The 17,538-nt window shown below is 39.6% G+C and overlaps 1 protein-coding gene across 2 annotated transcripts in view; it reads left to right on the forward strand.

Annotated features, from left to right (window-relative positions):
* Positions 1-17,538, forward strand: part of CERT1 (ceramide transporter 1) — an 83,929-nt gene that overhangs the window by 20,397 nt on the left and 45,994 nt on the right. For both annotated transcript variants that reach the window (XM_086629201.1, XM_086629202.1), the window contains exon 3: positions 4,744-4,860. In XM_086629201.1, the coding sequence (XP_086485327.1) occupies positions 4,744-4,860 (117 nt within the window). The remainder of the gene's footprint in view (positions 1-4,743; positions 4,861-17,538) is intronic.

Here is a 17,538-nt window from a genome sequence, read left to right on the forward strand (position 1 = left end):
TTAGTATGAAAAACCTTCGAAATTTGAAAATAAGCTAACCATAGATAAGTTTTATTTCTGCAATGGAAATAGCATGAGCACGCTTTAATAGTTGTGATGTGCAGGCTTGAGTTGGATCTGCTGTGAACTGCTTCAGCTTTCCTCTGTAGCGAAAAGAAGAAATACCATTTAGAGCAGTGAGAGAGCAAGCAAAAGTTTCTTTGTTCAAGTATCCCACTCCCCTCCCCATGGAGTACTCTTGAAGGTTATGAAGTACATAAAAACACTTACTCTTCCCTGTGTGATTTGCCTTGAGCACTTGAACCAGTATTTTTCAAGCAGATAGTGCTCTGAAGTTTGTTTCATGAATACCTCAGGCTTGAGAGCTGTATAGCAGGAAGGAGTTTGTGGCAATACAGTCAGCTATGACTCATGAGACCTGAGCTGGCTATGGACTTCCTCAGTAACTGTAGCCAAGTAAATGTTTCTTCATGTAAACTGTTCTTGCTTGTTTAGAGTTTGAACTGATATTGGTTGGTTTTATACAGACAGATCTGGGACATTTGAATACTTGCAATTGCCTTTATTTTGGCAAGATTCTTTGCAGGTGCCTTGGATGAAAGCTTAGGAGGCGTACAAAAGGGTGTTTGGGTGTGCTGGAGGCCTATTTCTTGCACCATATTCTTGCAGGGAATTATGATTTAGCTGTTGGCTTTTTTATTTTTTAATGCTGGCTCTGGAAAGAGTCCTTGACACGCACAAAGGCTGCCTGTGCCACAGGCTCTTAAAGTCTGCCCAACTCACTTTTGAAAAGGCTATAAAGGTTTTCAGGTGCCCCCATTCACAGTGTCGTGTCAATCTAGTTCTTTTTTTCTCCAGTGCCCTCTAAATTTATGTATGTATGCTACTTGAGGCTGCTGCAGGGTGAGGGTATTAGGCAGCTGAAGTTCTCCAACCTGCTTTGAGTCCTGAGGGTAGATAGAGAACTACTTGTTTCCTGCTTCCCTGCGTGACTAAAACATTCCTCTTTCTCACCTTATGTTGGTTGTGAAAGGGCAGCAGGACATTTGCTGGCCTCAGCACAGGTCCCTAGCTTGTTAGATGAAAATCCCTATTTATCCTCCAACATCTTGTCAGGCAGCTGGCTAAGAACTGTACCATTTTATAATCATTTCTGAGTGCAAGAAGAAAGTGAGCACTAGCTAGAAACAGTGAACCTCAGAAAAAAGGACATCTAAGTGAAATGAGCTGAGATCTATAGGAAGAAAGTGAAGGAAAGAGAAATAGAAAAACTTTCAGCAAGTGTAAGAAGAGGCTTAAACTAGTGTGAGGAGGATGTTAGAAGAATAAAGGACAGACCTGAGAAGTGGTGAATAATGCTTTGTGGTCTCTGCTAGATGCAGCTACAGAAAACAATAAAAGCACTTATAGCAAGAGGGAAACCAACGAAGTTTGTTCATAGCTCAGTGGGGAGGAGAATGTAACAGATGATGCCAAGAAGTTATGTACTGGAGTCTGTTATTAGTGAAGATGAAATGTGAACTCATTCCTGATTGACAAAAGGGTTAATGGACAACAACTTGATTTGTTCTGTATTAAGAAAAGAACATGTGATTCAGGTGTTTTATTTGCTCTTGGTAAAATGCGTATTGGAGAACTTGCCTTTCATGTTCAGTTAATTCAGGGTTCTTTCAGTGAAGCCTGTCTTTAAAAAAAAAAAGGCAGAGGAAAAGGAAGGGAAATAATGGATCTGATTTCAGTTGGCAAAAAATAGGAAAATAAGCAGTTAATAAGTACTATAAGATGGTAAATAGGTAACATGTAACATGCATCTGTCAAGAGCAAATCATTTATCACCTGCTAAACTTCCTTTTGAAGCAGTGTTTAGCCTTGTAGGTAAATATTTCTTATCTTTAAGCAACTTGTCTAACAGGACCACCCCATCAGCTGGCTTTTTTGTAACATGGAACTGCACGGTGAGTTCAGCATGACCCTAGACCTGATTTTTAGATGGCCTAGTCTCTTAACTATAGGTAATGCAGAAGTGGCCATGCAGTGAACGGCCCAGGTAAGTGTTCAACGGTTTTAGCTAGACCTTAACCTTCCCTGTCTTAGCAACAAGATACAGATTTTCAAATATATTAGAAGTACTATGTAAAGAAAGGGAATACATAAACCTGCCTTTGAAAAGGGCAGAGAGGTGATGATCTTAAATCACATTAGAAGATGTTTAGGTTAGAGATGGAGCAGGGAGAAAAAGCAAGGATGATTGTGCACTGGAGTAAACTGTATATGGAAGTGTGGAATCAGTAGTACTGCAGACTTTTAAGGTGAATTTTGACAAGTTTTTCTAACTGTGAAGCATGTAACTGCTTTTAACTCCTGCCAAAAGGCTTCAGAGAGAGAGAGATCAAGCAAACTCTTGTACACTTGCTTTTTGGGTTATTTTTTTTGGAAGAATCTTCCATTGTTGTAGATGCCTGTCCTCCACCACATGGCTAAAGGAGGGCCTGGCAGACAGGTGGCTGGGAAAAGGCATATCAGCCTGACACATTGATGTGACAGGTTTGCTATCCTAAAGCAGATAATCATCTTTCTCATATATAGTAATAATAATGTAGCAAATGCAGTTTGAAGAAGAGGGGCCTTGACTGGAAGAGATGTATTGTTGTATTTGGTTTACGTGGGCTGGGGGTGGGGAAGGCAGTGACTAGAGGTGACTTCTGTGGGAAAGTGCCAGAAGCTGCACCTGTATATGACAGAGACAGTTCTATCTGGCTCCAAGACAGACCTGCTGGTGGCCAAAGCTGAGCTAATCAGTGATGATGGTAGCACGTCTGAGATAACATGTTTAAGAAAGGGTAAAAACTGCTGCATAAGAGCAACTGGGAGAGACGATTGAGAATGTATGAGAGAAACAACTCTGCAGACACCAACATCAGTGAAGAAGGAGGGGGAGGAGGTGTTCCAGGCACCAGAGCAGAGATTTCCCTGCAGCTTGTGCTGAAGACCATACTGAGGCAGGTTGTTCCCCTGTAGCCCATGGAGGAACCCATCCTAGAGCAGGTGAATGTGCCTGAAGGAGGCTGTGGCGCTGTGGCCCTGTGGAGAGCCTGTGCTGAAGCTGGCTCCTGGGAGGACCTGTGGCCTCTTGGAGACAGGAGTTCATACTGGAGCAGGTTTGCAACAGGACTTGTGACCCTTAGGGGACCCATGCTGAAGCAGTCTGTTCCTGGAGGGCTGCACGATGTGGAAGGAACCCATGCTGGAGCAGTTAGTGAAGAACTGCAGCCTGTGGGAATAACCAATGTTGGACAAGTTCATGGAGGTCTGTTTCCCATGGGACGGTCCCTGCATTGGAGCAGGGGAAGAGTGTGAGGAGAAAGGAGCTCCAGAGACAACGTGCGACAAACTGACTGCAGCCCCCATGCACCTGATATTACTAACGTGTAGACTTGACTTTAACGTCTGAAATCAATATTTGTGGTCCTTATCACCATATTGCATTATTTAAAGGGTGGCTACAAAGAAGATGGAGACTCCATTTTTACAAGGAGTCACATAGAAAAGACGAAGGGTAATAGGTACAGGTTACTCCTGGGGAGACTGTGAAAATTTTTCCTCTTGTGTCTGATCACAATGAGAACCATCAGCCATTGGAATAATCTCCCCAGTGAAGCAGTGGATTCTTCAGCATTGGACACTTTTAAGATTTGGCTGGACAGGGTGCTGGGCCAACTTGTCTAGACTGTGCTCTTGCCGAGAAAAGTTGAACCAAATGATCCGTGAGGTCCTTTCCAACCTGATACTCTATGATTCTATCATTTAGATCACATAATTTGCCTTAACCTTAGAGCCTGTTAGCTTTATATGGTTATTTGCATGTATAACTTTACTTTGTATTCAAATTCAGAAAGATATTCAGTTATACCTGTTAGATTTCTTTAAGAATATTTAGAGAGTGGGTGGTGGGGAGTGTTGTGCTCAGTTGGAAGTTTGCGAAGGAGTAGCTTTGAACTGACAGTGTCAGGTCACAGGATAGATGAGATGATTACTTTTTTTCCCCTGTACTTTCCTTACCAGCTTCATTGTAATACTAGTAGAAGCTTTTTAGTATTCGAGGTATGTGAACTGAAAGTTAGATGCATTTGAGTGGTGATACTGGAAAGGATTGCATGTTGCACCCAATTATCTGGCAATCCTGTCTTACATGGTGAAAACAGTTGAGGCAGAGGGTGCCACAGCTTTCTTGAGTTCCTGCTCCTCCTTGTCATTTTGCCTATAGTCTGCTTTTATGGTTCTATCTCAGTGCTTTTTGCTACTATGTATGTATTCCTTCTGTCTAAAATCAATACTAATAGCAATAACCTTATTTTTTTTTCTGCTTTGAAATAAAATATATATATATATATATATATAAGTGCATTTTCCTGGTTGTGTCCAGTAGTTATTTTACTAAAGGATGTGTTCTCAAAATATGAAGTTTTGGTTGATGTTTGTGTGGAACTTCTTTGTGACAATTTTATTTAATAAGAAAGTATTAAGTAGGCTTTTCTATTTCAGAAGACTGGCATTTTTTGTTATAAAAAAGTATGTTCATCATTTCAGACAGCTGCATAAATCAGAATTTGGAATCTAGGATGAATTCAAGACAATATAGACCAGGTTTTCTAATTACAATGTTTTAGAGTGTCAAAATATTCTGTCAAGTATTGTTGATCATGTTGCTAATTTTAGCTACTCTTACACTCTCTTCTGTCACAGCCCCATGACTTTGACGAATGCAGATTTGATATTAGCGTAAACGACAGTGTTTGGTACCTCCGAGCTCAGGACCCAGACCACAGACAACAGTGGGTAGATGCAATAGAACAACACAAGGTATGTTATTTTTTTCCTTATTTCCTTTCTCACTCCCTCATTAGATCCGACGGTGCTTGCAGAGAGTTTTAAGCTTGCCTGTACAGTCATTAAAGTACTCAAGGTATTTATGACAGGTAAAAGCTGCAAGATTGAAGCTGTATGTTAAATATGTTTCAGAGGAATTTATTTGCTTCTTCTTTATAGATAAGTTTAGAGAATTGAGAGCTAACAACTGTGAACCTTTCCTGAGCTCTCTAGCTTGAAAAAGAAAAAGCTTTCATTATTCAAGTGACTTTTTTAATGGTTTTGTCCATCCTCTCTCACTGATTGAATTGCTTCTTATCTGTCCCAGATGTTAAACTTGTTAGTCTCAGTCGATTGTCCTAGGTTATCGTTCTGGTTTTAGACTCCTCTCTTTCATCATTTGGTTGCTTTCACTATATCTGATTGCTGACTTTTGTCTAATTCTCTTTTAAGGCCCTTCTGTTCATCTGCATTTTGGTTCAGCATTCTGATCTATTCCTTATGTCTTCCAATGAACTCTGTTATTTTAATTTTTACTTGAAGGGCTTGAAGGTCAGGCATTTTTAAAGTACTTGGCACACGAAGCATCCGTTATGTTTTCAGATACAAGATATGCACTGCCCCAAGGTGTTGAGTTTAACTACAATACCTAGCACAATGCAAATTCTGTGTCTGAGTTACACAGGTGTTACAGGAATACATATTAAAATAGATATCTAAGAAGGTATGTATTTTTACCTTGAGCTTCTTGAAGTGTTGCTAATACAAGTACTATATGCAATTAGGAAGTTTCACCTTATATTGGACAATCCTTACATTAGGCAGTACATGCTCTTAAATGTAAAGTGCTGCCTTTTGATAATGGTTCTCTAAAAATAGCCCCATCATCTCAATTAGATTATTGGACCATTTATAGCTACACATTTTACTTTCACTTTGATGCAGAGGTAACATTAAAACATATAAAATTAAGTTGCAAAACCAGGATTCTTTTCTGTAGCCTAGTGAGAAAAAACTACAAAGTTAACCATGGAGTGTTCTTCAGACAAAAATACTGCAATTTGTTACTACTGGAATATCTGAGCGAAGTATCTCAAGAGGATACACTAAACAAGTTGCTGGATTACATATCCATAGAGCTGGCATTTCAAAAGTGTTTTACAGGCATGGGGATCTTCAGGTATGGGATTGTGGGGACATGGAACTCTATAACCCTAGGCTAAAATTGAGACTAGATTTGGTGAATGATTTAGCTGGTGAAATGCAGAACTTAGCCTGAAGTCTGGGTAAGCAGAAACGCGGGCTGGGTCATTGCAAGCTACTGTGCAGGAATGAATGAGGAAAAAACCCAAATCCTGTCTTAAACTCTGTTCTGCACAACCTCAAAGGGAAGTCTCTTTCATGCTGTTCTTTTTCCTCTTGTAAAGCTATCCTTAACTGTTGCTGAGTTCTGAACTGACAATTTCATGGAACTGCCTATTTATAATATGGAAGTATTGAGTGGTAACAGTTTAGAATTTGTTGTTTTATGTGTTTTCTGTCTGGTATTACTGGTGAACTTAAGTCATCTTATTCAGCCTCTTTTTCAGATCATTGAATGAGAAGCATGAGTTCTAGCATTCCAAAAGTGACGTCCCTTTGTGAAGAAGCCCTATTTATTATGCAGTTTTTTTCCATGTTAAAAAAAAAAAAAAAGGCTTCATCTAATATTGATTTTGGTTCGAATAGTTTCAATTTCCATGCTTTGCAAGAATTTGGTGGTTCTTTGAAAATAAAAGGATAATAAATTGTACTAGATCAGTCTTCACATTTAAAGGAATGGAATGAGAGGTTTCTTGGATAATTCCACTAGCCAATTTTTTTACAGTTAGTATTGGGATAGGAGTAATGAGTGCTTTTTTAATTATTTGGGTTTTTTTTAATATTTTATTAAAGTTATCTTTCTGCTCATTGATGAAAGAGTGAGTTGTGTTCTGGTATAATATATAACTGAATAAAAATATATCTACAAGTAGGAAGTGGAAAATTGTTTCTGTATATGCTGAACTGACAATGAACAGTTCAGTTTGCATCTTGCTGTCTTAATGCAGTAACACCAGATTCAGCTGTTCTGAATCTGATGGCTTTTTCAGTATGTGTGGCTTTTAGTTTATGGCTATTTGACATTTTTCAGTTTCTTGCATATTCATTTTGACTCTATAATGTTTACAGTATTCAAGACAAATAGCAGTTGTTTTCATTCTTAAATGAAAAGGGAAATACTGTGGCACCTCACTTCTAAATAAACCATCAGACTATTTAATGTGTTAGAGCAATTTTAGTATGTAACTAAATACCATGATCAAGACAAGGAAAACGAGCAAAAGGTAATGCTTTTGTAACAACAGCTTGGACTCAAGTTAGAAGTATCTAATTATCTCAGAAAATCCTGAGTTACTAGCATTTTTTTCCAGTGCGACATTCTGTTGTCTTCATAATACAGTAGCAGATTCATGTGATTAATGTTGTAGGTGTGGAGGTGCATCTGTTCCTGTTAACTCTTCCTACTAAAATACATAGGAATCTCATCACCAGAAGCCTTGGAAAAGTGCTTTATGCACATAAGTAGGTGCTTGATATAATTAACCATAAAATAGAAATGTCCAAATAGAGTTTTCAGTCTGATTATCACTACTATTTCTTTAAAAATGTGTCTCCCGATGTCTTGGGTTTATATTTTCCAAATTGAGGGGTTAGTGCTATATCCTATAACTTATACAAAACTTTGTAGGAAAAATGTACTGCTTCTTAATAATATTGATAGAATCTGAAAAATAGATTTTCTTGGAGTCTGGAAGTTAATCCCATTTTTCATTTGAATTTGTATGAACAATACTTCGGTGATCCTTAGTTTTAAGTAACTTCCCCCATCCTTTAATTTTCTTCAGCTCTTGTGGAAATTTTATATCTAAACACTTGATTGGGAGTAGGAGAAGATGGGCTTTTATGAGGCAAAATACCCTATTTCACTGAAAAGTTCAGATTGTCTACTTACTCTGAAATTTTCTGAAGAAACTTTCCTGGTCAGGCTACCAGAACTCAAATTCCTTGGCAGGCTGTTCTTACCAGATGAAAATTGTTTTCATTTGAGAAGGAAGTTCTTGCACTGATGCTGATGCATAATAACTTGAATAAAATTCAGAAAGGAAATTATTTCCTTTACTAAGCAGTCATTTTAACTTTCATCTACTTCTATATAAAGTACTTTTTTTGTTTGTTTTTGAAGCTCTTTGTTGCTTACTGAGTGGGTAGGTAGTTCTGGTAGGCTGCTTAAGCTGTTTGCTAACAAAAGTGTGTTTGTGAGATTTACTGTAGCATGTCACAAGGTTGTTTATCCTTAGAGTATGAAAGATGGACTGAAACTTTGTGACTGTTTCATTGTGCTCTGAACAGACAAAACACTGATTTAAAAGGAATTTTATATTAAATTTCAATATGAACATGAGCAGACTTAGAAAAACTTTCTGCTTAGCACCACTGATGAGTAGCTGGTAGCTGAGAAATGTAAAACATCTAATGTTCAAACATAAAAACTGTTAGAATTTGCTGCTTTTCTCAATCATTGCATCAGCGTTTTCTTGCATTGAGGTTCTTGAATGCTTACTAGATGAGATGTTTCAAGTACAGCTTCTAAACCGGCTATTAATCTGGCTGGACTGGAGGAGGGAAAAGTCTAAAACGGCAGTAAGACCATCAGTGAGGCAAATGAGCAAGTAGTTAATGTTTAACCAGGAGTCCTTTCTTCTACTTAAATATTTCATTAAATGTACTGATCAGATATTTACCTGTGAAATAACCGGTTGTAAGGGTGTGTATCATTAGGAAGCTTCTCTATTCTCCTACCCTAAGAGATTGTCATGTCTAGGATGGCTGATGGCCTTTTCTTAAATGAATCTAATGGCAATGTGTAGTGCTGAAGAACTCAAGACTAGCTTTCCACAGCTTTATCAGACTAGCTTTCCACGTTTTCTGGAGTAAAAACATTGATGATGCATGAGCACTAAGGTACAGTTGCTTTTGAAAAGTTGCTCTCTTCTTAAATGATAAATTGAAGAACTGACTCCAGGTCTTCTCCCGTGGTTTGAAAACGGAGCATGGAATCTCTAACTTAAGGTTAGAGAAATCGACTTAAATGTTGTTAGTTCTGTGCTGTGAGAAAGGTGTCTAGATTTACCTGTAGAGTACCTGGACTCCAGAAGCATTTAAGTTCTAACAAATAAAATGAATGTGTGCTATGTAGTGTGAATAAACAACATTTACTTTTTCACTGAAGCGGAAAATGTTTCTTTACACACATTAAACTTATCCAAAGTTTTCTTTCTTTACCTTCTACTCTGGCAGAGTTGATACGTTAACTTACAAACTTGCATTACTTCCCAAAGATACAGATGAGGGGAGTGAATTGATATTTGCTGTGAGAACCATTTGGATAATTAAACTTATTGTGCGCAAGTTAACTGGAACTCCTGAGATCCAGATAATGATTTCTTGTAATGTTACTCTAATACCTGAGTTGAAACCTTGCTGAGAATTTGTTTAGAAATGAATGTTGCATGAGAAACTGCATCAGCTTAAGTTTGTCCCATTTTGTTCCATCTTAGTTTTAATTTTTTCCACAGAGTCTGCATGTGTTCATTATTGAATTTGACTCTTCAGCAAAATAAATTGACAGTGTTTTAAGTCTTGGATTTTCAAAATCTTGTATTTATTAAACTGAAATACTGGTTTAAGTCCTGCTGAACTGCTTACAATACCTGTCTTCGATGTGTAAAACTGGAAAAGATAATTCTCCAGAGGGATATCTAGGTATCCAAGAAATTTGGCATGTAAGGAGTATGTAGGTTCCCTTTTTCGTTTTGAAGTGATAACATAAAAGGCATTTCTATCTGGAGCAGGAGTCATGAATTTCAAAGTCTGACTCTGAAAGGCATCAAGTGGCTACCTTGAAGGAGCGACTACTTCATTGTTTTTATTGTTGATTAGACACTGGGAGAGAAGTCAGCTACTTAATTATACAGAAATATCAGAAAGAGTGAAACTTATAAAATGTCTCTTTTCCAGCAATTTTTTTCCCCAGTTAGCTTGAGACGGGGCATGGCAGCCTCAAAAGTTCAAAGATAGTTTTGCTTGTAATTCTAATTTTGTGAAATTCTTAATATATTACAGCTTGGTTTTTAAATTATCTGTTGTCAAACTCAGTAAGACGCTTCACATCCCAGTTTTTTGCATTAAGTACAGATCTAGTTAAGAAGGTGAAAAACTAAAAAGCTGGATTTAGCAGGCTAGTAATGTCAAATTTAGGCATAAGTATTAAAACAGTTGATTCGATTCCTTTATTAAACACTGATATATTTCCAAACAAGTAAATTAGAATTGGGACATTTAGTTTGGAGATGATTGTTTTCTGAATGTGGATCGTAGTTCATAGATTAATTTAGGAAATTGCAGAGCAAACTGTAAGCAGCTTAGTTTTTATTGTGGTTAATAAGGGCACTTTAGAATACTGCTGTGGGGAAAAAAACCCCAAAACATTATCAGCTTGAAATTTTAACAAAATGCTTGTTAACCACATAAAACATTGTTCTTTTTTTCCACATAACCTAAAAAAAGTTAAGTTACCTTATGTACAGTGTCAAGTCATTGATTTTGCCCTTAAGGTCATCTGCATTTTGTGTTTTCTGTTAATGTACTATTCTAAAGGAGTTACTGAATGTGCTTTTAGGCATTGAAAAATATCACTATTAACAGTAATTGTGATTTTGCAGCAGAAGAAGCAGCCAGGTAGGTGTCTGAAGAGAAGACAAAGGGTAGGTGGGCTTTTGCTAGTCTAACATGAATGCAACACCATACAAAAGCAGAACTCCCAGTGGCTAAAAACAGAGCACCATAGTGTTGTGCGCTTGAGGAGCATCTTAAATATAACAAAATAACCCACAGAGCACTCTTAAAAGAGTCGACTCAAACTGTTCTAGTTGTTCTACTTCTAAAATGTTGAGTTAATGTCAGATTGTTTGAATCTATTTTTGATAGAAATCAGCTTCTGAGTAAACAGGTAAAATATCGAAATACTATATTGAAGTATTTCTTAAAATTAAACATGGCTTCTGTCTTTGTGTTGTTCCTCTCATAAACTCAAGTATAAGAAGTTATACAGGAGTAACTTTTTTCAAACTCAGAGGAAACCTTAAATTTCACTTCTGGCTTCAGGATGACAACTCAGAGTATCTCAGTTCCATGTGTTCTATAATTAGAATGCTTTACCAGTGGAACTTAGTAGCTGCCTTAAAGTATTGTTAATGAGAAATTTCTTAAGTCAAGCTTTTGTTTGAATACTCTATGTGAACATTGATCTATGAGGTTATTTTTAGTTAGCTGTGCTAAGAAAATGTTGAAAAATGCTAATGGATGTAACTTTCTCATACTACTGTTTTATTACAAGTGGATGCCAGAGGAAAAAAAAATCTGACTAGTTAATCTAGTCAGAAACCAATATCACAGTTGAATTTCGTGAAAAAGAGCACTAAGGTTATCAACAGGAAAGGGAGAGTACAGAAGGGTACTATATGTTTAACCTGTCCACAGGCTTTCAGCAATAGTGGGAAGAGCTGCAACATTCTATGAACACAGGGTAACTTTCTCCTTTTCTACACTTCTTCAATCCTGCCCCGAGATTGAACTAATTTACTGACAGTGCCAGTAAAGGTATACAAATAAATCACTCCAAATCTGTCGCATGTCTAGACTGAAATTCATAGAATCATAGAATGGTTAGGGTTGGAAGGGACCTCAAAGATTATCTAGTTCCAACCCCACACCCTCCAATAGATCAGGTTGCTCAAAGCCTCATCTAACCTGGCCTTGAACACTTCCAGGGATGAGGCGTCCATAACTTCTCTGGGCAACCTGTTCCACTGCCTCATCACCCTCATTGTAAAAAATTTCTTTCTTATATCTAACCTAAATCTGCTCTCTTTCAGTTTAAATCCATTGCCCCTTGTCCTATCACTACACGCCCTTGTAAAAAGTCCCTCTCCAGCTTTCCTGTAGGCCCCCTTTAAGTACTGGAAAGCTGCTATAAGATCACCTCGAAGCCTTCTCTTCTCCAGGCTGGAAAGCCCCAACCCTCTCAGCCTGTCTTCATAGCAGAGGTGCTGCAGCCCTTGGATCATCTTCATGGCCCTCCTCTGGACCCGCTCCAGCAGCTCCATGTCCTTCTTATGTTGGGGACTCCAGAGCTGAATGCAGTATTCCAGGTGGGGTCTCACGAGAGCAGAGTAGAGGGGCAGAATCACCTCCCTCGACCTGCTGGCCACACTTCTTTTGATGCAGCCCAGGATACGGTTGGCTTTCTGGGCTGCCAGCTCACATTGCTGGCTCATGTTGAGCTTCTCATCCACCAGCACTCCCAAGTCCTTTTCCTCAGGGCTGCTCTCAATCCATTCTCCGCCCACCCTGTACTTGTGCTTGGGATTGCCCCGACTCATGTGCAGGACCTTGCACTTGGCCTTGTTGAACTTCATGAGGTTCTCACAGGCCCACCTCTTCAGCCTGTCAGCGTCCCTCTGGATGGCATCCCTTCCCTTCACTGTGTCCACAACACCACACAGCTTGGTATCATCAGCAAACTTGCTGAGGGTGCACTTAATCCCACTGTCCATGTCACCAACAAAGATGTTAAACAGCACCAGCCCCAATACTGACACTTGAGGAACACCACTCATCACTGGCCTCCACTTGGACATGTAGCCGTTGACAGCAACTCTTTTGAGTGTGACAAACCAGCCAATTCCTTATCCACTGAGTGGCCTATCCATCAAATCCTTTTGTCTCCAGTTTAGAGACAAGAATGTTGCGTGTGACAGTATCAAATGCTTTGCACAAGTCCAGGTAGATGATATCTGTTGCTCTTCCCTTATCTACCACTGCTGTAACCCCATTGTAGAAGGCCACCAAATTAGTCAGGCAGGATTTGCCCTTAGTGAAGCCATGTTGGCTGTCACCAATCACCTCCTTATTTTCTATGTGCCTTAGCATAGTTGCCAGGAGGATCTGCTCCATGATTTTGCAGGGCACAGAGGTGAGACTGACTGGCCTGTAGTTCCCTGGGTCGTCTTTTTTTCTCTTTTTAAAGATGGGGACTATGTTTTCCCTTTTCCAGTTGATGGGAACTTCACCAGACTGCCATGACTTCTCAGATATGATGGATAATGGCTTATGAGCTTTGTCCACCGTTTCCCTCACGACCTGAAGATGCATCTCCTCAGGTCCCATGGACTTGTGCACCTTCAGGTTCTTTAGATGGTCTCAAACCTGATCATCTACAGTGGGTGGTTCTTCATTGTCCCAGTCCCTGCCTTTGCCTTCTGTGACTTGGGCCGTGCGGCTGGAGCTCATGACAATGTAGACTGAGGCAAAGAATTCATTGAGAACCTCAGCCTTCTCCATATCTCAGGTAAGCAGGTCTCCCATTTCCTTTTGGAGAGGGCCCATGTTTTCGATAGATCTCTTTTTATCAGTGACGTATCTATAGAAGTTTACCTTGTTGCCCTTGATGTCCTTGTTCAGATTTAACTCTATCAGGGCTTTAGCTTTCCTAACCTGATCCCTGGTTGCTCAGACAATTTCTCTGATTTCTTCCCAGGCTACCTGTCCTTGCTTCCACCCTCTATAGGGTTCCTTTTTGTGTTTGAGTTTGTCCAGGAGCATCTTGTTCATCCATGCAGGCCTCCTGGTGTTCCAGCCTGACTTCCTCTTTGTTGGGATGCGCTGCTCCTGAGCTTGGAGGAGATAATCCTTGAATATTAGCCAGCTTTCTTGTGCCCCTCTTCCCTCCAGGACTTCATTCCATCGTACTCTACCAAGCAGATCCCTGAAGAGGCCGAAGTTTGCTCTCCTGAAACCCAGGGTAGTGAGCTTGCTGAGCACCCTCCTTGCTGCCTTAAGCATCTTGAACTCCACCATTTCATAGTCACTGCAGCCAAGGCTGTCCTTGAGCATCATGTTCCCCACCAGCCCTTCCTCGTTGTTGAGAACAAGGTCCAGCAAAGCACCTCTCCTCATTGGTTCCTCTACCACTTGGAGAAGGAAGTTATCATCCATGCATTCCAGGAACCTCATGGATTGCCTGTGCCCTGCCGTGTTGTCCCACCATCAAGTATCAAAGTGATTCAAGTCTTCCATGAGAACAGGGCTTGTGAGCGTGAGGCTGCTCCTATCTGTCTGTAGAGGGCCTCAACCACTTGGTCTTCCTGGTAAGGGAGCCTGTAGCAGACCCCCACTACCATGTCAGCTGTCCCTGCTCTCCCTTTAATCCTGGCCCGTAAGCTCTCAGTTGGCTCCTCCTCCATTCCCAGGTGGAGCACCATGCACTCCAGCTTGTCTTTGACAGAGAGCAACACTTCCTTCTCATCTCCCCTGCCTGTCCTTCCTAAAGAGCCTGCACCCTTCTATTCTGACACTCCAGTCATAGGATTCATCCCACCACGTTTCCGTGATGCCAATAAGATCATATTCCTGCAGGTGCACACACATGTCAACTCCTCTTGTTTGTTCCCCATGCTTTGTGCGTTTGCATAGATTATTATTTATGCATTTGCATAAATTAATATTAGTAAGATAATCAGAATGAAAAGGAAAGTGTATGCAGAGTAGAAATGCTATGAAACGTTTTCATTTAGCATACTGATGTAACAAACTTTTTAAATAGAAATTAAATGAGAAGTATACATTTCTGCCATCAGTAAATAGTTTTGTACATTAAACTTATATTTTGTCTTCTCTGGCACATTTTTGTGGAGCCACTGAAATAAGCAGTTTGGATGTTTATGTAGGCTAGGTGTAAGTGCATGATGAAACACTGTGCAAAGTGGTCTTCAGAAGCCTGTTTTGATGTTATGACCTTTATAAGCCTAATCTTCTTTCGGTACCAGTTTACTATATTACTGAGAGCTAGGCATTGTCAAGTAATTTCTAGCAAATGATATCTGTTCTATGTTTTTGAGCGAACGCTAATTATAAATACAACCTTGTTGATTATTTTAGAACTAAAATATTCCAATAGTGTAACTTCAGATACATCATACAGGAGGGAGCAATAGGAATAGTGTCTGTTGCCATTTCTCCAGCTGCTTCTTCTCCTGGAGTTTAGGTGTTTCAGTAATGTGTGATTTTTAAATTATTTGCTTCCTTAGTAGCGGTTGCTGAGGTCTGAAAAGGAAAAAATGTGGCTCCCTAGTCTGTTCCTTTTTTTGGTGTTTCATCCTAACACCAGTCCCTCTGTCTCTACTTCCCTTCCGTCCCCATTCACAAATAAGACTAAGTGAAAGCCACGGTGCAGGTGAAGGAAAGCATAGGACCTGTGAGAGTACACAAATATTATTTAACTTTGTTTTTATTTCTCAGGTTCAGAGTGAAGACTGTAGGAGAGTAATAAGGCCTCCTTTTTCTTCTGCTATCTGTGGCCTAAGTGTCGGGACAATTTTCTTAAGTAGTCTTGGTGTCAGCTACCGTTCCTTATCAAATTGATCTGGGTTGCCTCATTGGGTTGTCTGGTGCTCTGCAGCACATCAACAAAGTCTATATTTTTTCTTGTTTGATGCTGACACTCCGTATTGCACAGAATTCCCTGTCAGTTTCTGTGATAACACATGTTGCTCCACTCTCACTGTGGCGTAGGGAGGCACTGACTTGCAGCAGCCATGCAGCTTGCATCAGAGGAGGCTGGAGGACACCATCTAGATATCTGTGTTAAGCTGTAAAAAATTGTTACCTGTTTAACAGACTTAAATGAGTAGGCAAGTTGCTGATGAGTGGTGGAGATGTAATGCGTAAGGGTGTTGCAAAACCGTTGTGTACTAGTTTGAAAATAGAAAACTATAAATTGTTGCTCAAGCTTGTGCAGGAACTTAGATCTGCTCTTGTTGCTGTTGTGTCACTTTTGTATGTTGGCATAGAATATGTAACTTAAGTTCTTGCGTAGTCACATTTGACATATCGCTTCGAAGCTGAATTTGAAGTGTTTGCAAAAATACTCCCTGATAACCGAGCAAAAATTTAAGTCTAAGCGTAGTCTTCTGAACTCTGCAGTAATAAACTTTATTTTGGATTTTGGCCTGAATCTCAGACGAAAGTGGGAAATATACAGAAGGATGTAGCTGTCTCAAGTCCAAGCGCATTGTCTAGCTTTTCAAGTTCATTGGTCTTTTAACAATGAATACTGGCTTTTCCTTTTTGTTCTTCAGTGACATCTGACCAGTAAAGGTATCAGAGGAGAAATAAACTGAAGGTTCCTCCTGAAGGAAGAGTCATAACGTTCATTCTAGTTCTTCCTCTAATATGAACTAAAGTCATCTGTAATAGATGTCATGTTTCATCATGAGTTAGGGTTGTGGAATCATTTTAGCCTGCTCTGCTGTTAAAAGGGATTTCTTCTTGCTGTCCTAATCTAATCTGGAGTTTTCCCTTGTAGAGTTGTCTCACAGTCAGTCTGGAGAGGAGATTTTTCCTTCGCTTCACCTTTGCAGCTATTAAGACTTCTTATCTTTCTATGTTGGCCTGAACACCTCCCTGTTCCTCAGTTGTTCATGTGGACATCTTTTGGAACTCTTGCCCAGCTCTCTTCCAAACTGAGTCCTTCTCTTTCTTTGAGGTACAGCACCAAAGTTAGGCTCAGTATTCCCTACTGAGAATTTTACAGGTGTTGTGTAGAACATAGGATTTTGTGGGTCTTGTCAACTACCCTGTTTTTCAACATCATGATTTTTTTTTTTTCACTTAGCTTGAGAACCACTAAATTTGATTAATCTCTAGAACTATCTGCAGATTGTTACCTGTATGGTACAATATTTCCTATAACGAAGTAAACCTTGAACTTAATTTTTCTCCAATGCACACCAGTTTAAAGTTTTTGCTGCTCTTTCATCAACTTCAGTCTTTCCAATTCTACTGTCTTGGGTTTTGTTTTTTTCCCAGAAATAATTCTTGTGCTGCTTGGATTGGGTTCAGTTTCTGAAGTGATTGTGCTGCTTCTAGTACTTTCTGAAGTATAGAGACTGTCTGGGTGAAGAAAGGCTAGATTGTTTAGCAGTATCTTGGCTGATAGCTGAGCTTGCTTGTTACTCTGTTGGGACCTTCTTGTCTGAGTCTGAAGCTGTATATGTGTGTGCACTTGAGATAATCTTAAATCTTTGTATCCATGAAAGCTGTGATTGCTGTCTGCCAGATATTCCTAGTTAAAAAGTTTTCTCCTCCGTCTAGTCAGACCATTAACAGGTATTCTTCATAATCTTAGTAGAGGTCTTGAACTCTCCTTCTCTCAAACACCCACTCCCAAAAGGTAGTGAACTTAGTTGAGATGGTTTGCTCCTATATTACCCTTAAATTAGCTGAATATATTCATTGACTGAAGATTCAAATGTGCATAAAGGTTAAAGTAACTTTTTGATCACTGTATAGCCAGACGGGTGAAGCAGGGTGTTCTGAAATATCTGAAGAATGCCTGAAAATTACAGGCCAAAATGCAAATTAGCACATCATTGCCTTGTGGGTGCAATGCCATGTGAAAGGAAACACTTTGGAAAGTGCGAACTTCAGTGCTATCATCAGATAGCATGAAAGGCTTGTGACACTACTGCT

The sequence above is a fragment of the Tauraco erythrolophus genome, chromosome Z (genome assembly GCF_009769465.1).
Source record: "Tauraco erythrolophus isolate bTauEry1 chromosome Z, bTauEry1.pri, whole genome shotgun sequence".
Taxonomy (NCBI): Eukaryota; Metazoa; Chordata; class Aves; order Musophagiformes; family Musophagidae; genus Tauraco; species Tauraco erythrolophus.